The sequence below is a fragment of the Moschus berezovskii genome, chromosome 11 (assembly GCF_049115385.1).
Source record: "Moschus berezovskii isolate FMDL1 chromosome 11, NW_MosBer_1.0, whole genome shotgun sequence".
Taxonomy (NCBI): domain Eukaryota; kingdom Metazoa; phylum Chordata; class Mammalia; order Artiodactyla; family Moschidae; genus Moschus; species Moschus berezovskii.
In genome coordinates, this window is record NC_142470.1 from 102470101 (window position 1) to 102497808 (window position 27708).

Consider the following 27708-nt stretch of genomic DNA (forward strand, 5'->3'; position numbering starts at 1 on the left):
ACAGCACGGAGCGCTTGCTTCACGCCAGGCACTGGCCTAAACCTCTCCGAACATGAACCGCTTTCATCCTCCCATCCCTCACCCCCGCGATGGCAAATACTGTTTTCTGTGTTTCCTAATGAAGGAACCGGGTACAGAGAGGTTACGTGACTCGGCAGGGCCGCACAGCTGGTGAGTGGAGGAGTGCGCTGAGCCGGGAACCTCAACGGCCCCGCGTCTGGCTGCAGAACGCTGTGCCATCCCCCCGGAAAAGAAGCGCAGCCGCGGCCGGGCGCGCAGGCAGGACTGCGCACCGGGGCTGCAGTGCGTGCGGGAGCCCCACCTCCCGGCGCGGCGCGCGGCCGCAAGGACCGCCGGGGCCCACCCGGCACCTGCGGCGGGGGCGGCGCGTCCCTCTCGGGGGCCCCGGGGCCCCGGGGCCCGCGCGCTCCGCAGGATGTCTCGGCGCCGCGGCCGGCGGCCCGGGCCCCGCCTGTCCTGGCTGCTGTGGTGTGGCGCCCTGCTGTCCCCGGCCGCGGGCTACGTGATCGTGAGCTCCGTGTCCTGGGCCGTCACCAACGAGGTGGACGAGGAGCTGGACGGAGCCTCCACGGAGGAGGCGCTGCCCGCGCTGCTGGGGGACTCGGGCAGCCTCTGGCAGCGGAGCTTCCCGGCCTCGGCGCACAAGGAGGACGCACACCTGCCTCCCCCGGAGGGCGCCGCCCGCGCCAGGCCGCCCCCCGCGCAGCCCGGGATGTTCTCCTACCCGCGCGAGGGCGGCGCGAGGCTGCGCCCGGGCATCGCCCGCTTCCTGGCCCACGCCAGCGCCTGGGGCTGTCTGGCCACCGTGTCCGCCCATGAGAAGGTAAGCCGCCCCCGCCGGAGCCGCGTGCAGGGGCGTGCCTGGCGCGCCCAGGGGACCCGGAGAGCCTGGGGCCACCCCCGTGCTCCGATCCAGGTCTAGCAGACGCGCGCGGGTGTCTGGATCGGGGTGGACAGCGTGTAATTAATGAAAGCAGATTTTGCTTCGGTTACCAGGGCAAACCCGCGACGGGGTGGCGGTGGCGGGGGGGGTGGGGGGGTGGTGCGAGGCGAAGGACGGCAAGCAGGCTTCCTGCCAGGTGGATGAGGGCCGAAGCGCGGTCTTGAAATGGCCAAAGACGAGGTGCAAATCACCACGCCTAACCGGAGACCTGGACAAAAGAAGCCACAGCCGCCTTCGGGATCACCGAGCAGCTCATCCAGCCCGTCCCCGCATGTGGCCCCATTCCCGCCCACCGACTGGAATTGCCCTGTCACCTGCGGACACCAGAACAGTGGCTTTGGTGGAAATTTACATTTAAAACAGTGGCATTGGAGAGTTGTTCTGGAAAGGTTTACTGTGCCGAAGCTGTGAGTCCTGGAGTGACAGCGCTGTTCCAGCTGGAGCTCTCATCCTGCAGTTCACAGGTTGTTTTATTTACCTGTAAGACGTGATTCCGCCTGAAGCTGAAATAACGTGGATATTTGATGAGGATGTAGCATTCCTACATGAACACCCTCCATAACGCTTTTAGGGCTGTTGAGATAGATGTAAGGAGTCCAGTGGTGGTTCAGTGGCTGGGACTTGGCCTTCCGGTGCAAGGGGTGTGGTTCCATCCCTGATGGGCAGCTAAGATCCCACCTACCTTGCGCCCAAAAAGACAAAAAACAGAAGTAATATTGTAACAAATTCAGTAAATAAAAAGTCCACTTAAAAAAAAAACTTTAAAAAAAGAGACGTATGGCAAAAATGATCACAGTATTGTAAAGTAATTATCGTCCAATTAAAATAAATTAATAACTTTGAAAAAAGATAGTTAAAAGGGTTTTATTACAGGGCAGTAATTTGAACCCCTATTTATTTAATGCAAAAAAATTTTTATCTTATCATGGCGTTTGTAGATCATGGGGTAGGGGAGCTGGGGGAGGTTCTGGGCCCAGATCTGGGTCTCACCAGCTCCAAAACTGTGGCTAAGTCACTGGATCTTTCACTTTGCTTTCCTCATCTATGAAATTGTGTTGGACTGAAGGTCCTTTTATGCTTTGGAAAAAAAAAAGAATCTAAATGACAACTTTATTCTGATGATGGTGATGATCTTAATGTCTCTCACAGCCTTCAAATGGTTTTCCACAGCAATATCGTATGCTCCTAAGACACACCTTCAGAGGATATGAAGCTGATCTTGGTTTAAAACATAGATCACTTCCAGCAATTAAAAAAATCTAATGCCAAAGTATTCAAAGATATTGACTTTCAACACCCCTTTTCTTAGCCTTGTCAGTAGCTCCCTTTTCCACTATTGACATTTACACCAAATCCAGTAAATTCAGAGAACATTTTCTGCATGCCTGGCTTGTGTGCCCAGCATGACCAGCCAGTTTGTGAATCAGTTGAGTCGCTCAGTCGTGTCCGACACTTTGTGAACCCATCGCAAAGTTTGTGAATGACCAGCTGAAAACAGGAGCTGGTAATAACATGTTACCACTCTATAGGACTTCTTCAAAGGTTAAAGCCACCCCTTATCATAATTCTACATACTGTTGTTAAGTGGTACTTCAAAGACAGCCCCCGAGTGCTGAGCTAAGTAACAGTGAGACACACTCTATAAAGGGTAAAGGTCACGATGCTGGGCCCAGCAGGGCTTGGGAAAAACCTGAGAAACATTTGTATGTGTGTCTGAGAATTTCACCTGCTGTACCGAATGATCGTGAACAGAAATTGCTTTTGCATGCTTCTGTGTCTTCCTTGAAGCTAACAGGATAAGGAACAAATTCCTGTAAGTTATTGAATTACATGACTGAGATATTATTTACTACATTGAAATATATGAGTGGTAAGTGAGGAAGTGGTATAACCCTAAAGGAAACTATAACAGAAAGTTCCTGGATTCCAAAGACCAGGTAAGATGTGAGGTTTAAATTCTATCCCCAGAGTTGCCAAAATTTTGGGGCAGGTGGTGAAGACAGTGGGATTCCCAGGGCAGCTTGTGAGAAAGGTCTTTAGTAACCCTCCACCCCCCATGAATTTCATTGCGTTTCCCCCAGATAACTTTCAAATTAATAGAGTGGTTTTTTAATTAATTAGTTTTTTATTTTGTCCCTTAATTTTTTGTTTGTTTTGGGCCACACCACATGGCATGTGAGATTTAGTTCCTGGACCAGGGATCGAACCTGGGCCCCCATGTGGAAGCATAGAGTCCTAACCACTAGACCATGAGGGAAGTCCCAATACAGTGTGTTTGCTGTTTTTCTGAAGCTTCAAGAATAATTCCCTCACGATCCCCCATCCACAGGTGCCACTGCCAAGCTCCTCTATAGGAATCATAAGCCATCAATGGGTACAGTGGGTAGATTGGGAGCCACTCTGCCGGGTTTATGGCCTGTCAAAACCGTGGTGATGTCATGCTGCCGTTGCATCCTCAAAGCTCTGTTTTCGGGTCAGAGACACAGACTTAGCTCCCAGCTCGAGTCAGTCCACAGCCCTGTATTGAAAAGGCCTTTTTTTTTTTTTTCCCTTGATGTTTGTTAGATCCCAGGCCTGCCATTTGGGACCTGCCTGCCCATCAGTGATGGCCCCTTCGACAACAGTACTGGGATTCCTTTCTTCTATGTGACACCCAAGGACCTCCTGGTGGCCGATCTGATGAAGAACCCCATGGCCTCGCTCCTGCTGCCAGAATCTGAAGGAGAGTTCTGCAGGTAGACAAGGGCCTGGCCTCCCTCACCCCGCTCCTCTACACAAGGCAGGGAGGTTGTGGCGTTCACGGGGCCCTGAGATGCAAAGCCATTCCTCACCACTCGGCCAGGGCTGTTTCTGGTTTGCTTTTGGGTCTCACCAGCCTCTAAGGCTGTGGCCAAGGCATTGGGGTCTCCATGCTGCTTTCATCATCTATGGAATTAAGCGATGAACTGGGTAGTTTTGAAGGTTCTTTTTTGTTTTGAAAAAAAATTATCGAAGCAACAACTTTATTCTGAGGATGGCAATGATCATCACCTCTTAGGCAGCTTCCAAATGGTTTTTCATGTTTCTGTTTTATGTCCCTAAGACACACCTTTGGAAGATATGAAACTGAAATGTGAAGCTGACTTTGGTTTAAAATACAGATCATTTCAAGCAGTTAAAATCTAGTGCTGGGGGGATTTCCCTGGTGGTCCACAGGCTAAGACTCTGAGCTCCCAGTGCAGGGGGCCTGGGTTTGATCCCTGGTCAGAGAACTACATCCTGCATGCCACAGCTAAGACGTAGCGCAGTCAAATAAATAAACAAATAAATAAAATATTTTAAAATGTAATTTTTTAAAGTCTAATGCCAGGGACATCCCTGGTGGTCCAGCGATTAAGACTCTGTGCTTCTAACACAGGGGGTACAGTTTGATCCCCAGTTGGGGAACTAAGATCCCACCATGCCAAGGGGCACGGCCAAAAAAAACCTATGAAAGTCTAGTGCCGGTGTGTTCCAGATACATTGGCAACATATGTTGTGAGAATGTATTATAAGCCGTGGAATCAGATCGATAGAATTCTACCATTCATGAGGTGTGTGATTTGGGGCACAAAGTCATTGAACTTTGGGAGCCTCCGTTTCCTCAACTGTGAAATGGAAATAGCAATTTCTACCTGAACTTTGGGAGCCTCCGTTTCCTCAACTGTGAAATGGAAATAGCAATTTCTACCTCCGAGGGTGATGGGGAGGGTTGGAAGGATTTGAGTGTCTTGCACAATATGGGTGAGTAAATGACAGCTCTTGTTGTGATGCAAAGGAGGAGGCAGGAGGAGAGGGTAGAGAAGGAAGAGCCAGTGGTTTGCCCCCAGGAACAGGCTGCTGCTGCTGCTGAACAGGCTTCATAGTCTATTTATTGTTTTCCTACCTGCCCCCAAGAGGTATGCGGGATGAAGACCCAGAGTCCCTAAAATCACTTTCTCAAAAACTTTCCAGGGACTTCCCTGGTGGTCCAGTGGCTAAGACTACACTCCCAGAGCAGGGGGCCCGGGGTTTGATCCCTGGTCAGGGAACTAAAAGACCTAGCACAGCTGAATAAATAAATAAATATTAGTTCTTTTAAAAATGACAACTCTCTGAAAGAAAGAACAGTTAGCCAAAAGTGAAATACTGTAACACCTTTGTCTGAAATAAAGTGGTGCTGCTAGGGAGTTGTCTGCACCCAGCTGGCATCTGGAGGGGGGTGCATGGGAGGGACACCCCCACAGGAGTAGCAGAGGTGGCGGGAGACCTCGGGAGAGTCCCTTCACCCCTGGAGCCTCAGTTGTCTTCACCTGTAATGTAGTGATGCTTTAGGAATTCAGGTAAAATTCCTCCCAGCTCCAAAATGCTGTACTTCTTTATGCAAGGCATGAAAAACATATTAAGTAAACAGATGTCAGTTCTTAGGGGGCATGCTCAGTTGCTTCACTCATGTCTGACTCTTTGCGACCCCATGGACTGTAGCCCACCAAGCTCCTCTGTCCATGGGATTCTCCAGGCAAGAATACTGGGATGGGTTGCCATGTCCTTCTCTAGGGGATATTCCTGACCCAGGGATGGAACCCGAGTTGCCTTCATTGCAGGAGGATTCTTTATTGCTGAGCCACCAGGGAAGCACTTCTTTGGGGGAGGGAGGTGATAATAATCAGAGCAACAATACACCATAAAATGTAGCCTGGGTAAGGCCCTGTTGCTTCCCTCCCCTCTTCACCCCTGCCTGGAGCTGACAATGGAGATCCATCCATCTAGCTGGAGGCAGTTCAGCTGACCCAGTGCTCTACCTGGGCATCTTTCAAAACCCAAACAAGATCCACTAGATCCTGAGATTCTCCTGCCTAAATCTTTCATTAGGAAAAGATAACAAAATCCTGAATATGGCCTAGGAGATCCTGCCTGGGGGCGCCACCTACCTCTCAGAATAAAAATAATGCCTGATCCCTAATAGTTAATATGATCCCTAGTAATTAAGTTAATGATCCCTAATAATTACTGATTGACTTAATATGCGATTTAGGCCCTCGTTCAATGCAGGAGACACAGGTTCCATCTCTGGGTTGAAAAGATCCCCTGGAGAAGGGAATGGCAACCCACTCCAGTATTCTTGCCTGAAGAAGCCCATGGACAGAGGAGCCCGATGGGCTACAGTCCATGGGGTCACAAAGAGTCAGACAGGACTGAGCGACTAACTCTATTGCTTTAACCTGAAAACTTGTCATCTAAGCTGATGTGTGTGTTTGGCATATAGCTCAGAAGTGCTTTTTTTAAGAATTGTGATAATTGACATGTTGATTTGGTACATTTATGTATTACAATATGTTACCCCTGCAGTTCTAGCTAACAACTTGATCACATCACATAATTATCATTTCTTTTCTGTGGTGAGAACATTTAGGATCTAGTCTCCTAGCAACTTTGACATTTATAACACAGTAATGTTGAATATTCATTGGAAGGACTGATGCTGACGCTCTAGTACTTTGGTCACCTGATACGAGAGCCGATTCACTGGGAAAGATGGAGGACAGGAGGAGAAGGGGGTGACAGAGGATGAGATGGTTGGATGGCATCAATGACTCAATGGACACGAATTTGAGCAAGCTCAGGGGGATGGTGAAGGACAGGGAAGCCTGGCATTCTGTGGTTCATGGGGTCACAAAGAGTCAGACACAACGGAATGACTAAACAACAATGGTTGAGCATGATCTCTGTGCTGACTTTAGATTTCCAGGACTTAGTCATCTTCTGACTGCAAATTTGTGCTCTTTGAGCAGCATCTCCCCAGTTCCCAAGCCCCTAGACTCTCATAACACCACTGAATCTGTTTCAGTGTGTTTGGCTTTTGTAGCTTCCACATGTAAGGATATCATGCAGCATTTGTCTTTATCTGACTTAGTGTAATGCCTTCAAGGTCCATCCATGTCGCTGCAAATGGCATTATTTCACTCTTTTTCATGGCTGCATAATAGTCCATTGTACATATGTACTACATCATTATCCATTCATCTGTCGATAGACACTTAGATTGTTTCTATGTCCAGCTATTGTAAATAGTGCCGCTGTGAACTTCGGTATACATGTATCTTTTTGAATTAGAGCTTTTGTTTTTTCCAGATATACACTCAGGTGTGGGGTTGCCGGATCATGTCATAACTCTATTTTTAGTTTTTTAAGGAACCTGCATACTGTTTTCTGTAGTGTTTGCACCAATTACATTCCCAGCACCAGTGTAGGAGGGTTCCCTTTTCTCCAAGCCCTCTCCAGCATTTATTATTTGTAGATTTTTTTGATGGTGGCCATTCTGACCAGTGTGAGGTGATACGTCACTAAGGTTTTTACTTGTATTTCTCTAATAATTAGCGATATTGAGCATCTTTTCATGTGCCTGTTAGCCATCTGTACGTCTCCTTTGGAGAAATGTCTATTTAGGTCTTCTGCCCATTTTTTGACTGGGTTGTTGTCTTTTTGACATTGAATTTTATGACTTGTTTGTATGTTTTGGAGATTAACCCCTTGTCAGTCGCATCATTTACAAATATTTTCTCCCAGTCCACAGATTGTCTTTTTGTTTTGTTGAGGTTTCCTTTGCTGTGCAAAAGACTTTTAAGTTTGATTAGGTCTCATTTGTTTGTTTTTGTTTCTTTTGCCTAGGGAGACTGAGCTAAGAAAAACCACTGCAATTTATATCCGAGAATGCTTTGGCTATGTTCTCTTCTAGGAATTTTATGGCATCATGTCTTCTATTTAGGTCTTTAAAACACTCTGAATTTGTTTTTATGTATAGTGTGAGGGAGTGTTCTAACTTCACTGATTTATGTGAGACTGTCTCTTCTCCATTGTATATTTTTGCCTCCTCTGTCAAAGATTAGTTGACCATAGGCGTATGGGTTTATTTCCGGGCTCTATTCTGTTCCATTCATCTATTGATATATGTATGTTTTTGCCGGTACAGTTCTCTTGACTCCCATCTCAGGCAGGAGATGAAGGGACAGATGTTTGACCCCTGGGCCAGGAAGATCCCCTGGAGGAGGAAATGGCAATCCACTCCAGTATTCTTGCCTGGAGAATCCCATGGACAGAGGAGCCCGGCGGGCTGTGGTCATAGGGTCACAAAGAGTCGAACACTGAGTGACTGAGCACACGTCCTCTAATCTGATCCTCTGCCTCCCTCTCTAAGGACCCTTGTTTTTACATTGGCCCATCCAGATAATCTAGGATAAACTTCCCATCTCACGGTCACTAACTTAATCATATCTATGAAGTCCTTGAGTGAAGTGGCTCAGTCGTGTCCAGCTCTTTGCAACCCCATGGACTGTAGCCTACCAGGCTCCTCTGTCCCTGGAATTTTCCAGGCAGGAATACTGGAGTAGGTTGCCATTATTGCCATATAAATAACAGTCATACGTTCTGGGGACTAGGACGTGGACATCTTTGCAGGGAGGCTTTATTCAACCCACCACGGATGGATGTACAGTTTCAGTGCGTTTGCAAGTGTGGAGTGAAACATGGTAATTCATTCTGATGTACGCTGAGGTTCTCATTGGTATTTTGTTCCTATTTATAATATACGTGTTTTTTAAATATAGATATTAAAATGACTCACATGTGATATGCAAGCAATTCATACAAATTTTAATGTATTCTTAGCACAGCACAATGATGGAGAAAGGTGAAAACTGCAGACAAATGGGTTGTAAATTGAACGGTCCTGCCCGGAAGTGGACCTAGTTCCCCCTTTTGCATGTCTTGTCCCTCTGCATGTGTCCCTCCAGAGTCTATTGAATCACAAGACTTGATGCTGGATCAGAGAAAATCTTAGCCCAGGACACACACAGAAATGTAGCAGCCTGTCCTACAAAGACACGTGGCCAAGACTTCCAAATGAGAAAGATTTCATCCCAAGAAACTCAGAGAAGCCATGGATAAGAACATCAAACTGAGGAGTGGAAACGGCATCAACAGCATGAAAATGGACCAACTTGTTCAGAGTCTCAAAAAATAGAGGCTGGAAGGGCCTTCAGATGAGCCCAAATAACTTTCATAGTTATTCCAGAACAGACTGTTTAAAAAAAAAAAGTGTTTGACTTCCCTCGTGGTCCAGTGGTTAAGGTTCTGTGCTCCCAAGGCAGGGGGCACGGGTTCCCTGGTCAGGGAACTAAGATCCCACATGCCACATGACAAAAAGTAAAAATAAATAAATATAAATACATAAATTGGGCCAAGATATTAAAAAAAAAGACTATTTGAAAAGAAAAGGTGCCCCTTCCTGAGATGAATTTGCTCCCCTCCATCACCACCACAGAGATGCACAAATGCAAAATCGGCAGCAGGCACTATTAAAAGTCTTTAATAGTGATATTTTCTTGCTCCATTAGGAGCCAAGGAATGAAGCTAAGCTAGAGTCAGAGATCAAGGAATAGCAGATGGTATCTCAGACTAGGGAGCCTGTGTACATGCTAAACAGGAAACAAGGGGAGTACGGAAGACCTCTGGAGGGTTAAGGAGGCAGAGCAGGCGGTTCCTTTGAGCCAGTGCTGCTAACACCCCCACGTAGGGGACTGGGCCCCTAAAAACCCTGGACTAGTCCAGACAGAACAAGGCCATTCAAGGCTTCCAAACAGTACCAGCAACATCTCTTCCATTATTTTGCTCTATAACCCTTGTAAGATGTAATATTTTGTCTAAAGAACAGATAACAGGCTTCAGGGAAAATTCGTTCTCTTGCCTTTTCCAGCTTCTAGAGGCTCTCTTCTCTCCTGGGTTCAGCCCCCCTCCCATATTCAAAGCCAGCTATGGCCAGGAGAGTCTTTTCCCCATCACATCACTCCAGCCTTCTCTTTTGCCTCTCTCTTCCACTTTTAAGGATCTTTGTAATCATGCTGATCCCAGGTTGATAATCCAGGTCAGCTGATTAACTCCCCTTGGCCGTGAAAGGTGACACATTAGAGAGTTTGGGATGGACATGTACACACTGCCATGTTTAAAATGGATAACCAACAGGGACCTACTCTATAGCACAGGGAACTCTGCTCAATGTTATGTGGCAGCCTGGATGGGAGGGGAGTTTGGGGGAGAATGGACACATGTACTTGTATAGCTGAGTTGCTCTGCTGTGCACCCAAAACTATCACAACATTGTTAACTGGTTATACGCCAATATAAAACTAAAAGTTAAAAAAAAAAAAGGTAACACAGTCACACGTTTCAAAGATTAGTATGTGGACTTTTTCAGGGACTATTATCCTGCCTATCATAGGTGGGAAGGAAGTTGTATGATGTTTAGAGTAGTTACCTACTGTGTAAATGAAAAGCTTTCAATTTACCTATTTAAACACATTATCTTCTTTCTTGGAGAAGGAAATAGCACCCCACTCCAGTTCTCCTGCCTAGAGAATTCCATGCATGGAGGAGCCTGGTAGGTACAGTCCATGGGTTGCAAAGAGTCGGACATGACTGAGCGACTTCACTTTCTTTCTGTAGTTCCTTTTGGAGAAGGAAATGGCAACCCACACCAGTGTTCTTGCCTGGAGAATCCCACGGGCGGAGGGGCCTGGTGGGCTACAGTGTATGGGGTTGCGAAGAGTCAGATACGACTAAGCAACTAACACACACACACACACACACACATCTTCTTTCTAGCTGGTGTAATCACCACCAGTGGAGATGCAAAATGCTCCCTTAAATGCAATGTGTTCTTCTATCATGACTTACTTATGAATCCTCATTTCACTGCTTTCATAAAGGAGCAAGTTTGTGGGGAAAAATGGCTTTAATAAACAAATTCAGTCTTATCGGGTATATGTAAATTTAGTTCCCATTTACTATTTTTACTTCCTCCTATCCATCTCAGTTTTTTATACAAACTTCAATGTCAATTCAGTGTTTACAGCTATTATGTAGATTGCCTCCCATCCTTCTTTCATCTTAGAAAAATTCACAATTCAGCAACAACACTTTTGCAATGTCAAAACCACCGTGAATGGTAACACTTTCAAATGGTACACAATGTTCTCACATGAAGCAATTTATGTGGGCGTGTCCACTCTTTCTCTTGTTATGACTCAACAGGGTGTGTAATAAAGACAAACTTGTAGGCAGGTGAAAACAAGTTCCCTAAGTATAAGCAAAACATGTGTTTTGCTTAGCAAATGTACCTTTCTCAAGTTAATGTTATAATGGACAGGAATGAGTTCTAATGAATCAAGCCTTCAAGCTGGTTTTGTGATATACACCATCTTTGAAAAAAGCATCCTCAGAGTCTTCTTGGTCGGCTGCACCTGGGGTCCCAAGACTATCCTCAGGTTCCTTGGAAGAACTCACAGGACTCAACAGCTCGTGGTTTATTCCAGTGAGAGGATACAGATCAAGGTCAAAAGGTCATGAAATGAAGTCCAGGAAAAACCAGGCCTGAGCTTCCAAGGGTCCCTTCCCACTAAAATTATATGGGGATACGCTTAATCCTCCCACAAAGGATGTGTGACAGTAGGTGCAAGATATTGCCAACCCGGGAAGCTCACCTGAGCCTTGGCATCCAGGATTTTTATTGGAATCCAGTCACTTGGCGGTTTCAACATCTGCATGATTGATCTTAGCTACTCAGGCTCAGGGCCCAGGAGGTCAAGCTGACCCAGCATGACCCAGGGCCTCAGGCACAAAAACATGCTTATGAAGTAGGAAATCTCAAGGGCTCAGAGGTATCTTCGAGGAGCCAGTCAGGGGTTGGTCCTCCTGAAGACAGGCCTTTCAGAACCCAGGTCTGCTGAATTACCCCTTCACTGCCCACCAGGAGATAATGGTATGTGATCGTTATTTTATTTTTTGTCTGTTTCCAGCTTTATTGGGGTATAATTGACAAAATTATAAGATATTTAAAGTACACACCCTGATGATTTGATATACATACACATTGTGCAGAAATTCCCATCACCTTACAGCCAGTAAGGAGAAGAGTAGAGAGATTCCTTAAAAAAAAATAGAACCAGAGCTACCATATGACCCTGCAGCCACATTCCTGGGCATGTATCTGGGGAAAAACATGATCCGAAATGATCCACGCACCCCAGTGTTCATTAGAGCACTGTTTACAACAGCCAGGAGAGGGAAGCAAGCTAAATGGCCCTCAACTGAGGGATGGGCAGAGAAGATGTGAAAGAAAGTGTGGCGTGAATATATATACAATGGAATATTATCCAGCCATTGAAAAGAATGAAATAGCGCCATTTGCAGCAAATGGATGGACCTAGAGATTGCCATCAAGTGAAGTCAGTCAGAGAAGGAGTAATATCGTATGACATCCCTTATATGTGGTGTCTAAGAAAAAATGATACAAATGAACTCACTTACAAAACAAAACAGACTCACAGATTTAGAGAATGAACTTATGGCTGTGGGGAGTGGGAGGAGGGACGGGGAGAAGGGATGGTTAGGGAATTGGGGATGGATATGTACACACTGCTGTATTTAAAGTGGGTCCCCAACAAGGATGTACTGCGTGCCACAAGCATACCCAGTGCTACATGCTCAATGGTACACGGCAGCCTGGATGGGAGGGGAGTTTGGGGGAGAAGGGATACATGTATCTGTATAGCTGAGTCCCTCTGCTGTCCACCTGAAACCATCACAGCATTGTTAATTGGCTATATGCCAATACAGAATAAAAAGTTTTTTAAAATCCCACCATGTAGTTAATTAACGTATCTGTCACCTCCTGTTTATCTTTTTTGTGAGAACATTAAAGTTCTCTTCTCAGAAAATTTCAACTATACAATATAGCACTGTTAACAAGAGTTGCCATGTTATGAATTAGATTCTCAGATTTTCTTCATCTTATAGCTGCAAGTTCATACCCTGTTACCAAACTCCCTATCTGCCCCCTAGCCCCTGGAAACCACTTTTCTGCATTACGTAATTGTAATATTCAAAGAATATGGAAATATATGAAATGAAAAGAACTTTCCCAGCACCTCAAGCCCCTCGGCTCTCTTGCTGACTTCACTCAGTGGGATCATCTCTAGGTCTGTCCATCCATGTTGCTGCAAATGGCATTATTTCACTCTTTTACGGCTGAGCAATATTCCATTGTATATATGTACCACATCTGTCAGAAAGAAAAAGACAAATAATATCACTTATATGTGGAATCTAAACTGTGACACGATGAGCTTATCTACGAAACAGAAACAGACTCACAGACTTAGAGAACAGACTTGCGGTTGCCAAGCGGAAGGGTATTGGGGGAGGGATGTTGGGAGTCTGGGGCTGGTAGATGTGAACTATTACATTTAGAATGGATAAACAACAGAGTCCTACTGTACAGCACAGGGAACTATATTCACTATCCTGTGATAAACCGTCATGTAAAAGAATATTTTTTAAATAATAAAATACATTAAATATTTAAATATTTTAAATATATATATATAACTGAAGCACTTTGCTGTACAGCAGGAATTAACACAACATTCCAGTAATTTAATTGGAACATAGTACATCAACTGTGTTCCAATAAAATTAAAAAGTTAAAATATTTTCACACAGGCAGTGTGACAGGTGTGTTTGTGTACACTAGATGTCAGTCTGCATCCTCGGGGCGAGAGACAGCTTCGGAAGTGCTAGTCAAGAGCACACAGGCCAGGGCAGGGCTCTGCAAGACCCTCACTGGGAGCCCCTGTTCGGGCAGCTCGCTGCTCTGTGCAGCTCCAGGGGGCGCCACTCATCTGCCCGTACCTTTATCCATTCAGGGAGCCCCTGTTCGGGCAGCTCGCTGCTCTGTGCAGCTCCAGGGGGCGCCACTCATCTGCCCGTACCTTTATCCATTCAGGGAGCCCCTGTTCGGGCAGCTCGCTGCTCTGTGCAGCTCCAGGGGGCGCCACTCATCTGCCCATACCTTTATCCGTTCGTCTGCCGATGGACATCGAGGTTGTTTCCCTGTCTTGGCTATTGGGTGCAGTGCTGCAGTGAACAGTGGGGGGTGTGTATCTTTTGGGATTATGGTTTTCTCTGGATATATGCCCAGGAGTGGGATTTCTGGTTCATATGTGTCAAAGTATTTTCAAGTAGTTCCAGAAAAATGTAAAAACCCGAATGATATAACTAGCAATGTAACTATTATTTTCTCTTTTTAGTGAAATCCTTTATATGTCCAGCTGATGTTCTATCATCATTTAATATCTGGAAAATGTCCTTCAAATGCAGAAAAAACATCGTGGACCCAGAAGATCCTCGCTGTGCCCGGTTAACACTCACTGGTCAGATGGTCGCAGTGTCTCCAGAAGAAGTAGAATTTGCCAAGCAAGCCATGTTTTCAAGGTTGGTTTATGGTTTAAGTGTTTGTTCTTACCAAACCCTTAAAAGTTACTATGACATTGACATCAGTAGCATCTTCCTTTGTGTGTAAATATTTGTGGAGTTATTGACCCGCCCTAACAGCCACCTCATGTGAAGAGTTGACTCATTGGAAAACACTCTGATGCTGGGAGAGATTGGGAGCAGGAGGAGAAGGGGACGACAGAGAGTGAGATGGCTGGATGGCATCACCAACTTGATGGACATGAGTTTGAGTGAACTCCGGGAGTTGGTGATGGACAGGGAGGTCTGGCGTGCTGTGATTCATGGGGTTGCAAAGAGTCAGACACGACTGAGCGACTGAACTGAACTGAACAGCCTTTTTGGAGAAGGAAATGGCAACCCACTCCCGTATTCTTGCCTGGAGAATCCCATGGACAAAGGAGCCTGGTGGGCTACAGTCCATGGGTTCTCAAAGAGTCGGACACGACTGAGCAACTAACACACAGACACACACATATGGTTTAAGGGGCTTCCCCTGTGGCTTAGCCTCAAAGAATCTGCGTTCAATGATGGAGATGCGGGTTCAATCTCTGGTCCGGGAAGTAAGATCCCACATGCTGTGCGGCAACTGAACCCAAGCAGCTCAACTACTGAGCCTGCACAGCCAAATAAGACCTGGTTCAGCCAAATAAACAAACAGCATACTAAAAAGCAGAGACATCCTGCCAACTATGCCCCCCAAAAAAAGCAGAGACATCACTTTGCCGAAAAAGGTCCACCCAGTCAAATCTATGATTTTTCCAGCAGTCATGTATGAATGTGAGAGTTGGACCATAAAGAAGGCTGAGTGACAAAGAATTGATGCTTTCGAATTGTGGTGCTGGAGAAGACTCTTGAGAGTCCCTTAGACAGCAAGGAGATCAAATCAGTCAGTCCTAAGAAAGATCAACCCTGAATGTTCATTGGAAGGATGGATGCTGAAGCTGAAGCCCCAATACTTTGGCCACCTGATACAAAGAGCTGACTCACTGAAAAAGACCCTGATGGTGGGAAAGATTGAAGGCAAGAGGAGAAGGGGGCAACAGAGGATGAGATGGTTGGATGGCATCACTGACTCAACAGACATTAGTCTGAACAAACTCTGGGAGATAGTGAAGGACAGAGGAGCCTGCCGTGCTGCAGTCCATGGGGTCGCAAAGAACTGAACATGACTTAGCAACTGAACAACAACATTTATTTATATTTATTTTGGCTGCACTGGAGCTTCTTGTTAGTTGTAGCCCATGGCTTAGTTGCTATGAGGCATGTGGGATCTTAGTTCCCAGACCAGGAATCAAACCTGAGTCCCCTGTATTGGAAGGTGGATTCTTAACCACTGGACAGCCAGGGAAGTCCCAATAAATATTTAGAAAATAAATCAATACTCAGTTTTTAAACAACAAAATAAAAAGGGAGAGGGCTCAAAATTCTTTAAACATTTCACACAGAGATATTTTAAGCCTTTCTTGATGCATCCTGGTAACAATGACCCACGTCCCCTGAACACTTCCTCCATCAGGTTCCTTATGGGCCTCACTGTCTGTTCCCCACGCAGCCCTGTGAGCCCAGCGGCGTCCCTCTCACCCCGCATGACCAGCAAGGAGAGGGCAAATAGCCCGTGAGGCATCCAGGTTTATCAGCAGCCAAACTGTGTTCAAACCACGTTGCCTGGCTCCATACTTGAGCTGTCCACCACTCTCTGGGGACAACAGTGTCCTGCCCTCCTTTCGGGGTCCGAGACCCCAGCCCTGGCTCCCTGGCTTTGGCTTCTGGCTGATTTGAGCAGGTTTCACAGAGACCTTAGTGCTTCCAAGGTAGCCCAGTGGGTAAAGAATGCAATACAGGAGATCCAGCTTCAATCCCCAGGTTAGGAAGATCCCCTGGAGAAGGGAGTGGCACCCCACTCTAGTATCTTGCCTGGAGAATCCCACGGACAGAGAAGCCTGGCAGGGGCTACAGTCCATGGGGTCGCAAAGAATCAGACACAACTGAGCCCAAGCACAAGAGACCTGGCGTCGGGCCCTATGACCTGGCCAAGGCTACGTCTGGCACTGTGCTCCAGAGGGCGCACCCTCTGATGAAAACTGCTCTATGGTGACTTCTTTATTTCCACAGACACCCAGTGATGAGAAAGTGGCCTTGGCCATATGAATGGTTCTTCATGAAGATGAAGATAGAACACATCTGGCTTCAGAAATGGTATGGAGGAGTAGCCGACATCTCCAGGGAGGAGTACTTCAGAGCCGTTCCAAGAAAGGCCTGATGGAGGGAGAAGAAAGTCCTTGATGGGCAGCACTGCCAGACAGCGGTCAACTGCTGTCTTTTTATGGAAGGGTTCACAGCAGGCCTGTCACCCTGACAGCAAGCAGGACGAAAGCAGGTCACCAGGGACCCCTGTGCTGGCAGGAGAGTGAAGTGGCCGTTTGCAAATACCCAGATCACACAGGGGCTCCACCTAGAGAGTCTGTTCACATGCTTTTCAACCAGACTCACCTGTGTGGGAGCATTGTTGGTTGTCACAGTGACATGTTGAGACAGCTTCTGTTCATTCAAACAAAAATTTTGCCTGTATGTACAATGTGATTGTTTTGTATTATAAGAATATGTTTGTTGCTTTTGTGCCCAAAGCCATGTCTTGGTTGTAAGCTCACTGCAACCACAGAAGAACTAAATACATATCATACAGCTGTCATCTTGTGTTCAGGGTGAGGGTGCAGGAATCTTTGTCTATGAGTTACCACCCTGCTGGGCTTCCCTGGTGGCTCAGTGGTAAAGAATCCCACCTGCAATGCAGGAGACCAGGTTCGATCCCTGGGTCGAGAAGATCCTCTGGAGGAGGAAATGACAACCCACTCCAGTAGTGTTGCCTGGAAAATTCCATGGACAGAGGAGCCTGGTGGGCTACAGTCCATGGGGTCATAAAGAGCTGGACATGACTGAGCGACTAACACTTTCACTTTTTCCCTACCATCCGTCTGTTGAATGGCAATGCGTTCTTGGGTCTCATTTGCTAAAATGTACTGGTCACTCGTGAAGCTTTTTTCCCCACTGTAACGCGACAAACCACGTTAGAACCCCTGAGTTTGGTGCACAGCCCTGTTCCAGGCAATGATCGGGCCATGATAGTGCATTAAGGGAGGGGCAGCTTCGGCACTGGGCTCCCCAGACGCCCTCTCCTGGTGGTAACAAAGCGTCCCCTTCTCTCAGACACGGGGAGTGGCACTCAGTCTGTGGTGCAGAGAGAAGAGCGGGAGAGGGAGCGGCTGGAAAGGAAGAACAGGCCGCTTATAAGAGAAGGGAGGAGAGAAGTCAGCAGCTGAAGGCGCGCTTCCTGCCCATCCGTGGGCCGGGCCCTCGGCAGGGTCATCTCACCACAGTCTACAACCAAGGAGATGCAGCGTCGTTGCCACTTTCAGACGAGAACACTGAAGCACGGAGAGCTGAAGTCAGCGTCCCAGGGTCTGACTCCAGCACGCGCCGCACACGGGACAAACCAGTACCCAGACGGCTTCCAGTTCTTCCAGCATGCACTGCACACAGTGACAGAGAGATGCCCAAACCACTTCCAGTTCTAAGAACAAGACAGAGTTACTGTAGTATATAGGCAGTCACTGAATCAGCAAAACCAGTAAAGCGATGACCAACCTACCTGTGGATGGTCGGCTACTATTTTCTACCAAAAAATAAAAAACGTCTCTGAAATTTGATTCCTACTTTAGATTTTAAATTTTCTACAAATTATACACAGGAGCACCCACATCATACCTTTGTATACACCTAAGGCCTTCAAGGACCTATGAGTACACATTTGAGACCGCTTATATTTGAAATTTATAAGGGATCTAGCAAGACCCAGTTTTCTGCCTTTCTATAATGACTCTAAACCCTCTTTGGTGGGTTAGGTATGTTGTATAAACATTAAAAACACAGCCTGCAAAATATAGGAAGTATTCACTTAAAATATAAATAATAGTGTTATTGTTACACTTTTGTTTAAAAAATTAAGACAGGAAGAGAATTTGAGTTGTCAAAATATTTTTAAGTGCCTATTCATAAAAGCATAGTCAAATGCACAGAATTCTTTATTTTTCAAAAGTCAAGTCACAAAAGCATTCTTTAACAATAGCAATGTCTAATATAGAAGAATAAAGTAAATTTGAGGGTAAAAATAGAGCTCCCGTATGACCCAGCAATCCCACTCCTGGGCAAGAGGAGAGAAAACCGTAATTCAAAAAGACATACACACCCTGATGCTCACAGCATCACTGTTTACAATAGCCAGGACGAGGAAGCAGCCTAAATGTCCATCAGCAGAGAAATGGATAAAGATGCGATACATATACACACCAGAATATTAGTCAGCCATAAAAAGGAACAAAACTGTGCAATCTGAAGAGACGTGGATGGACCCAGAGACTTACACAGAGTGAAGTCAGAGAAAAACAAAGAACGTATAATGGCACTTATATGTAGAATCTAGAAAAATGTACAGATGAACTTATTTGCAGGGCAGAAATAGAGACAGAGAACAGATGTATGGATCCTGGGAGGGGAGGGGATGAACTGGGAGGTTGGGACTGACATACGTTACTATGTATAAAACATGACTAATGAGGACCTACTGTGTAGCACAAGGAACTGTACTCAATGTGCTGTAGTGGCCTGACTGGGAAAGAAATCCAGACAAGAGGGAAGACGTGTAAACGCATAACTGATTCACTTTGCTGCACAGCAGAAAATAATACAACATTGTAAAGCAGGTAGAATTCAATAAAAATCAATGTAAAAAGTAGATCATTACCCTAAACATGAAATACAAAGCCATAAAACTTTTTTTAAAAATAGAAAATCTTTGAGATCTAGGGCTAATCTAACTTAAGCTTTCTCAGACTTGACACCAAAGGCCTAAAGTCCATAAAAGGGAAGTTTGATAAATCGGACTTCATCAAAATTTGAAACTTTCATTCTACAAAAGATCATCATGTTAAGAAAATGAAAAGACAGGCTACCTACTGGGAGGAAAAACCTGCCAATGACATATTCAACAAAAGACTACCATCTGGAATAGATGGAGAACGCTTAAAACTCAACAGTTTTTAAAAAATCCAATTTAGACAATGAAGAACATGAACAAACTTCCTCTGAAGATATGGCAGATGAGCATGTGAAAAGATATTCAGCATCATCAGTCATTAGGGAATTGCAAATTAAAACTCCAATAAATACCATGGGGCACCTACCAAAACTGCTAAATTATAGTAACAACATCAAATGTTAGCAAAGATGCAGAGCGATGGGATCAGTCTATAGCTGGTGGGAAAATCAAACAGAACAGCCACTCTGGAGAAAAAACTGACAGTTTTTTACAAAGCTAAACAAGTGACTGTCATGCCACTCAGCAACTGAACTCCTGGGCATTTACCCCAAAGAGGTGCAAACTTATGTTCACACAGAAACTTGTATGTGAATGTTCAAAGCATTTTTATTCATAATATTCCAAATCTGTAAACAACCAGATGTCCTTTATGGGTGACTGGTGAAACAAATTTTGATCCAGTCAAGCCATGGAATACTATGCAGCAATAAAAAATAATTTCCGATAAAAGCAACCACTTGGATGAGTCTTCAGAGAATTATGCTGGGTGAAAAAAAGCCCATCCCCAAAGGTTACGTACCATGTAACTCCATTTATAGAACATTTTGAAATGTAAAATTCTAGAAATTGAGAATAGATCAGGGCCACCAGGGAAGACGGTAGAGAAGGAGGGAGGCGAGTGTGACCATAAAAGGGGTACTTAGTGTGATGGACATGTTCTCTACCTTGTTTGTATCAGTGTCAAAATCCTGGTTGTGATACTGTGTCATTTTGCAAGACTTGGGGCAAAATAGATAAAAGGCACACAGAATCTCCCTATTCAATCCTTCAACTCCCTGTGAACCTACGATGATCAGCAATTCTCTCAGAATCTACAATTCTCTTAGAGTAAAAAGTTTAACAAACAAAATTTAAGGCTTAGCTTAAGTAAGACATTCATATCCTCTCACTGGTTCCTAATCAAGTTAAGAACTGATCAATGTGCCAAAGCCTAGCAGAACAGACGACAGTTTTCTTTAGCCATTAATATATGCACTTTTTGGAAGAGGGAGAATATTTCTTTCAAAGTTTTCAAGAGATATTCAACTTACTGCTGAGTACAAATCAATAAGAATTCAACAAATCTGCTGTAAAGATTGTATGTGGGACACTTAGAAGAGGAGGAAATCTTCCAGTTTCTGGCAGAAACACACGAAGGTGCAGGCATATACAGGCCTCCCAGTCTGTGCACAGTGACCCTCCACTGATGTTCACAGCAAAGAGCTGTATTCACAGTTATCCTCCACTAAGAATTCTTTTTGTTTCTATGAATAAGCTTTATCCTGCCCCACACATTTTTATTTTCCATGATTGTATGTATCTAGGACGTTGATGTAGACAGTGTAATTCTGATGTGACTTGTTTCAACATGCCTTTTATATGTCAACATAGACATATATATTTGTATACGTATACATATATATACATGACATATACAGTCCTGTATATGTCCACTCACTCTAAGAGTTGTCTGGGGTTGAAATGTATTTCTACAATTTTTCCAGAAAGTCTGTATTTCATTTTTAATAATTTAACCATCAAATACTGTTCTAGACTTCTCTAGAATAATTTCTTGATGCTTATTTGCTTATACCAAGTCAATTGCTAAAAAAATAATTTGAATTATAATGAAGCTATGGTTTGCACTATGTAACGCATGTGGAGTGTAAAGTGTATTTTTGAAACTGGACATGTCTATCTAATTAAACACTATTTCATTCCGGATATGATTTCCATGCTCCATTAAATAAATGTATAATATTTCTACACAGACCTTTCATGGAATATTACCAATTGATGTTATTAGATTAATAAGAAAATAGATGCTATTATAATAAATCAGCAGTTACATTTCCAACAGAAAGACAAGAACTAGCTGGGTGACTCTTGTTGATATGGCTTTTTTTAAATATAATTTAGCTGCAGCACTCGTTGTTGTCACGTGCAGGATTGGCGTGTGGGATCTACTTCCCTGACCAGGGATCAAATTCAGACCCCCTGCATTAAGAGCACTGAGTCTTAACTGCTGGGCCACCAAGAAAGTCCCTTGATATGATTTTTTCAAAGCTCTGAATACAATGCAGTTAATTTGCAGACTGGAAAATGCTGATATAACCACATTTCAGTATTCCCACTCTTAGAAATCGTTGCCATTTTTAGCATAGTTGTTATTCCTAGAATTCAGGGCTACCAAAAAAAAGCTCCCTTTTGCTGATGAGAAAATACACCACACACACGTAAGCCATCAAAAGATGACACATGCCTGCAAGCGTGATCGATCCTGCAGTTTTCACAGACCACCCTCTGACACTCAGGCTTTTCAGGGATGCTCTTGTCTTAGAGACAAAGCAGAGAGCGACCAGCAGCCCAAGTGACCCAGGACTGGGGGGTGCCCGGGACACAGGACTTTCAGTGGTAAAGTCAGAAAGCTCAGGGCAAACCAAGATGGATTGGTCACCCTACCTCCACTCCATTTCACACTCCGGGTCCTGAGCGGGTCATCTCCAGGACAGGCCCACCTCAGAAAATGCATTCGGACATCCAGGCACGTCCTCCAACCTCTCCACCCTCCTCCCAGCCCTCTCTTCCTGCTCTGGAGCCCCGAGCCTCTTCTCTGACACCATCTGACTCACTTGCCCAAGCAGGCGTCCGATAACGCGGTGGGATTACAGTGGAGAAGAAAGCGCAGCCCCCAGGAGGCTTGTGTTCTGTAAACGATAGGTGAACAAGCAGGTTTTGAAGCCCGGTGATACGGTGATGTCTGTGGACTCGGCTCCATCACGTTAGCCAGGATCCTCAGCATCCCCACTGTTTTCTGTGGGAACCACACAGCAGACCCTGTCCTGGCTAAGTTCCGCGACCATCTCTGCAGCTTCACTTGCAACAGAGAAAAGCCACAGCCGCCAGGAGCGGTCTCACCTTAAATCAGGGCTCATCCCTGACCAGCCCTCGGCTGCCCGGGGGCCCTGGCGTGACTCTCCCTGAAGCTCTCCCCTGCTGTAATAGGCAGTTGTCTGCAGGGCCTTCCGCAGTCGTCAGCCCCTGGGAGCCCATCCCCTCGACCTCCTCACTCTCGGCCAAAACAGAAAAGAGTGTTTCCCGGAGAGCCGTCAGATAAACACAACCTCGGCCACAGAACTGTCTCTTCCTCTGTCGCTCCCCTCTCCGAACACTCTCTGCAGCTGGGTGAGTCTTCTGGATGCAAGCGTGAGCAAGGCTAGGTTTATGGGGGAGGAGAAGGCGATGGCGCCCCACTCCAGCACTCTTGCCTGGGAAATCCCGTGGGCGGAGGAGCCTGGTGGGCTGCCGTCTGTGGGGTCGCACAGAGTGAAGTGACTTAGCAGCAGCAGCAGCAGCAAGTGCCATGGAGGAGGGTCAGACAAGGGGGAGTTTAGAGTGTCTTTAAGAGTAGGGGCTTAAAGGCATGAACTGAGGGGCTTCCCTGGTGGCTCCGTGGCAAAGACTCCGCCTGCCAATGCAGGGGACACAGGGTTAGAGGTGAAGGCGCCATACGTGTCATTATTTTCATGTGCATGTTGGTCATCTGCCCACGTGTCAGCCTCCTCAGTAAGGCTGTGAGCCGCTCGAGGGGCTGATGTAACATGCCACCCGTTTGTGGCTCATGGTTAAGTGCTTGGCAAGTGGATAAATGATCCGTGGGCTGTGGGCCAGAGCCCCTACCGTTCAGTCACACGTATTGTTTCCTCCTCCTCCAGCTCTGGCTCTCCTCCTAGCCTGCGTGGCCCCCACGGAGGCCGTCCATCCTCCTGACCATTTCCAGCTGAGCCTCGTCGGACCCACCCTCCCAGAGCTTCTGACAAAGCGGTTAGTCCCTGCAGCCGCGGCAAAGAGCCGTCGCGCCCCCTGGTGGCTACATCTGGAAACTTCACCTTGTTTAGACCAGAATCCTGGCCGAGGAAGAACCGAGCATGTATACAGTCCAGGCCAGTTCCCAGAGGCACCAGCCATGCGCACCGAGTGCTCTGCACTCACTTGGAAAATACAGTGTTTTCCTGCATGTGATGGCAGGACAAACACAAATACTTTGACATTTGGATAGTGATATTTTCATTGATAATTAATTATTAATTACCTGGTGGCTCAGAAGGTAAAGAATCCACCTGCAAGACAACAGACCTGGGTTCGATGCCTGGTTTGGGAAGATCCCCTGGAGAAGGAAATGGCAACCCACTCCAGTATTCTGGCCTGGAGAATCCCATGGTCGGAGGAGCGTGGTGGTCTAAAGTCCCTGGGGTCCCATAGAGTCAGACATGACTGAGTGACTAACACTTTCACATTTAAATTATTTATTTTAAGTTATTTATAAATAATTAGCTAATTGCAGCAGTTACTGTAATTTAACTCATCCTGTGAGCTAAGTATTTTATATACTTTTTAAGAAATCTCTTTTAGTTTCTACATCCACCCTGCAAGGAAGGAAAAAACTTCAGTTTTCTATGTGGGAAATCTACTCAGTAAGCAGTTCTCAGACCAGCGTTCCTGGGAACTAGGACCAGGTAGGAGGCCCAGTGGGTACTAAACCCAGGGCCGTCTGAGGACTGACCCAGCCTCCTCTCCCTCTTCTCAATGCTTGGGTAGGGCGGGAAGGGGATTGGAGGAGAGCCGGGTGGATCTCTGTAGTTTTTCTACTCTGCCTTCTTTCCGTGGCCCCAGGTGAGTTGCTGTCCCTAGTGTGCCCTCAGGCTCAGGGAGGGGCAAGTGCCAAGATAGTGGAGAAGTTACTAAGTACTCTGTTAGCTCTTCACAAGTTCAGTTCAGTTCAGTTCAGTCGCTCAGTTGTGTCCGACTTTCCGCGACCCCATGAATCACAGCACGCCAGGCCTCCCTGTCCATCACCAACTCCTGGAGTTAACTCAAACTCATGTCCACAGAGTCGGTGATGCCATCCAGCCATCTCATTCTCTGTCGTCCCCTTCTCCTCCCGCCCCCAACCTTTCCCAGCATCAGAGTCTTTTCCAGTGAGTCAACTTGTCGTGAGGTGGCCAAAGTATTGGAGTTTCAGCTTTAGCATCAGTCCTTCCAATGAACACCCAGGATTGATCTCCTTTAAAATGGACTGGTTGGATATCCTTGCAGTCCAAGGGACTCTCAAGAGTCTTCTCCAACACCACAGTTCAGAAGCATCAATTCTTCGGTGATCAGCTTTCTTCACAAGCTGGACCTGCTTTAATTATCCTACCAACCGCGGGATGTAGAAAATTCTCTCTAATTGCCAAGTGAGAAAACTTGAACAGAGTCCCCAGCTAGTAAACGGTGATGAAAAAAGAAATCATTAACAGGACTTTCCTGGTGGCCCAGTTAAGAATTTACCTGCCAATGCAGGGGACACGGATTTGATCCCCAATCCAGGAAGATTCCGGAAGAGGCAATGGCAAGCCACTCCAGTACTCTTGCTAGAAAATCCCATGGACGGAGGAGCCTGGTGGGCTGCAGTCCATGGGGTCACTATGAGTCGGACATGACTGAGCGACTTCACTTTCACTTTTCACTTTCACACATTGGAGAAGGAAATGGTATCCCACTCCAGTGTTCTTGCCTGGAGAATCCCAGGGATGGGGGAGCCTGGTAGGCCGCTGTCTATGTGGTCACAGAGTCAGACACGACTGAAGCGACTTAGCAGCCGCAGCAGCCAGGAAGAGTCTACATGTCATGGAGCAACTAAACTGGCGTGCCACAACTCCTGAGCCTGGGAGGCGCAGCTGCTGAAGCCCGAGCACTGAGATCCTGTGCTCCACAGCAGAAGAAGCCACCACAGTGAGAAGTCTCACGCCACAGCAGAGTGGCCCTCTGCTCTCCACAGCTAGGAAAAGCCCGAGCAAAGCAAAGACCCAGCGCAGCCAAAAAACTAACACAAAACAGATAAAGAAACCAAAAAGCATTATAAAAAGAAATGCCTAAACAGAAACTCATGGCAAAAAGTGAAGAAGTAAAGAGCCTCTTGATGAAAGTGAGAGTGAAAAAGTTGGTTTAAAACTCAGAATTCAGCAAACTAAGATCATGGCATCTGGTCCCATCACTTCATGGTAAATAGATGGGGAAAGAATAGAAACAGTGACAGACTTTATTTTTTTGGGCTCCAAAATCACTGCAGATGGTGACTGCAGCCATGAAATTAAAAGATGCTTGCTCCTTGGAAGAAAAGCTATGAGCAACCTAGACAGCATGTTTAAAAGCAGAGACATTACTTTGCCAACAAAGGTCCGTCTAGTCAAAGCTATGGTTTTTCCAGTAGTCATATATGGATGTGAGAGTTGGACTATAAAGAAAGCTGAGCACCAAAGAACTGATGCTCTTGAACTGTGGTGTTGAAAAAGACTCTTGAGAGTCCCTTGGACTGCAAGGAGATCCAACCAGTCCATCCTAAAGGAGATCAGTCCTGGGTGTTCATTGGAAGGACTGACGCTGAAGCTGAAACTCCATTACTTTGACCACCTGATTCAAAGAACTGACTCTTTGGAAAAGACCCTGATGCTGGGAAAGATTGAAGGCAAGAGGAGAAGGGGACAACAGAGGATGAGATGGTTGGATGGCATCACCGACTTGATGGACATGAGTTTGAGTGAATTCTGGGAGTTGGTGATGGACAGGGAAGCCCGGCGTGGTGCAGTCCATGGGGTCGCAGAGTCAGACCCAACTGAGCGAATGAACTAAAACAGCAATCTCAGTTATATAGAGCCAAGTGACCAGAAGGGGACGCTCTCACGCTGTGGCGGAAGCTGCCCTACAGGATAGAAGAAAGATTGATTCTTCTCTGAGTCCAGTTGAGCCAATGGAAATCCATGGGCTCTTGGTTTACTCTAGCCCTCCCAGGTTCTTTTTCCCACTCCAAAAGAGTTCTTCCTTTGCTGTGCACGACTTGCACTTGGCTCCCCAGGGTCACAGACCCCAAACTATGTTTCTCTGCTGATCCCTGTGTGTGCTGTCGTGTCCGACTCTGGGACTCCATGGACTGTAGCCAAACAGTCTCCAGTGTCCATGGGATTTCCCAGGCAAGACTACTGGAGTGAGTTGCCACTTAATTCCGCCCTCCCTTTTATTTTATTTTTTGCTGGAGAAATAGCTGACCTTTCTTTAGGTCAGCAGTGGCACCCATGTGAGCCCAGACCTTCAAGTCCATGCTCTGAACAACCACCCAAGAGGCTTCCTCAGGCTTCTTTGTATCTTTTTCAGTATCAAATTGTGGATCACATTTTTATTTTGATTCAATAATACTTCCAAGAACAGTAACTCAAGTGTGGACTCACAGCCTCCAGCCAGGCAGTAGGAGCTTTTGCCATCTTCCCGGCCCCCAACCCCACCTTCCCAACCTCCCACTTCCTCAGATCTTCCAACTTCTTCTTGACCAAGTCCCTGCATTAAACACCTCTTTGCTTGAAATACCTGGAGTGATTGAATGCTGCCTGACTTGCCTTTCAACATAAAAGAAACGTTTGTGGCATTGATCTCTGAGTTTCTCATGCAAGAAAAAAGCCTTTGTTCTGTCATGACTGTGTCTGACATTTCCTAATTTATCATATAATATTTTAATAAACCTTTGTTCTGAACTTATATGAATGCCACTGTTTATAGGCAGTTTAAAAGGATTTTGTAGTTGACCTAAAAAAAGTTCCCGAAAGTGTCTGGAAATAATAAAACAGGGATTTTTTTTTTGTTTTTTAACATAGCAGGGTTTTTGTCTTTTGTTTGCTTGTTTTTTAAATGTATGTAATTTCTTAGATGGCAAAGGACAGGGAAGCCTGGCATGCTGCAGTTCATGGTGTTGCAAAGAGTCAAACACTGTTTAGCCACTCAACAACAAATTTCTTTTTTTAGATTTTTTTTTTTTAATGTGAAGTGAAGTGAAGTCTCTCAGTCGTACCCGACTCTTTGTGACCCCATGGACAGCAGCCTGCACCAAGCTCCTCCGTCGATGGGATTTTCTAGGCAAGAGTACTGGAGTGGGTTGCCATTTCCTTCTCCAGGGAATCTTCCTGACCCAGGGATCAAACCCAGGTCTCCCGCATTGTAGACAGATGCTTTACTGACTGAGCCACCAGGGAAGTGGATCATTTTAAAAATCTTTTGTTGAATTTGTTACAATATTGTTTTTGTTTTTATTTTTATGTTTCAGTTTTTTGGCCATGAGGCATGTGGGATCTCAGCTCCCAGAGCAGCTATTGAACCTGCACCTCCTGCACTAAAAGGTGGTCTTAAGCACTGGATCACCAGGGAAATCCCTGGAAATTATTTATAAATAAAAATTGTATTC

The 27708-nt window shown here is 45.9% G+C and overlaps 1 protein-coding gene across 3 annotated transcripts; it reads left to right on the plus strand.

The window, feature by feature from the left end:
- Positions 1–18: 18 nt before the first annotated feature.
- On the plus strand, positions 19–27708 carry CREG2 (cellular repressor of E1A stimulated genes 2). 3 transcript variants are annotated; one of them, XR_008682503.2, is made up of 5 exons: positions 19–844; positions 3530–3699; positions 14174–14287; positions 23156–23264; positions 27571–27708. XR_008682503.2 is itself a non-coding variant. In XM_055400461.2 (4 exons), exons 1-4 carry the CDS (start codon positions 437–439, stop codon positions 23208–23210), a joined length of 747 nt encoding a protein of 248 aa, XP_055256436.2. In that variant the 5' UTR covers positions 19–436; the 3' UTR covers positions 23211–23713. The 3 variants fall into 3 exon arrangements, 2 of the variants coding, with proteins under 2 accessions (XP_055256436.2, XP_055256435.2); XM_055400461.2 differs by lacking the exon at positions 27571–27708 and having other exon boundaries at positions 23156–23713; XM_055400460.2 differs by lacking the exons at positions 23156–23264; positions 27571–27708 and adding an exon at positions 16421–21356.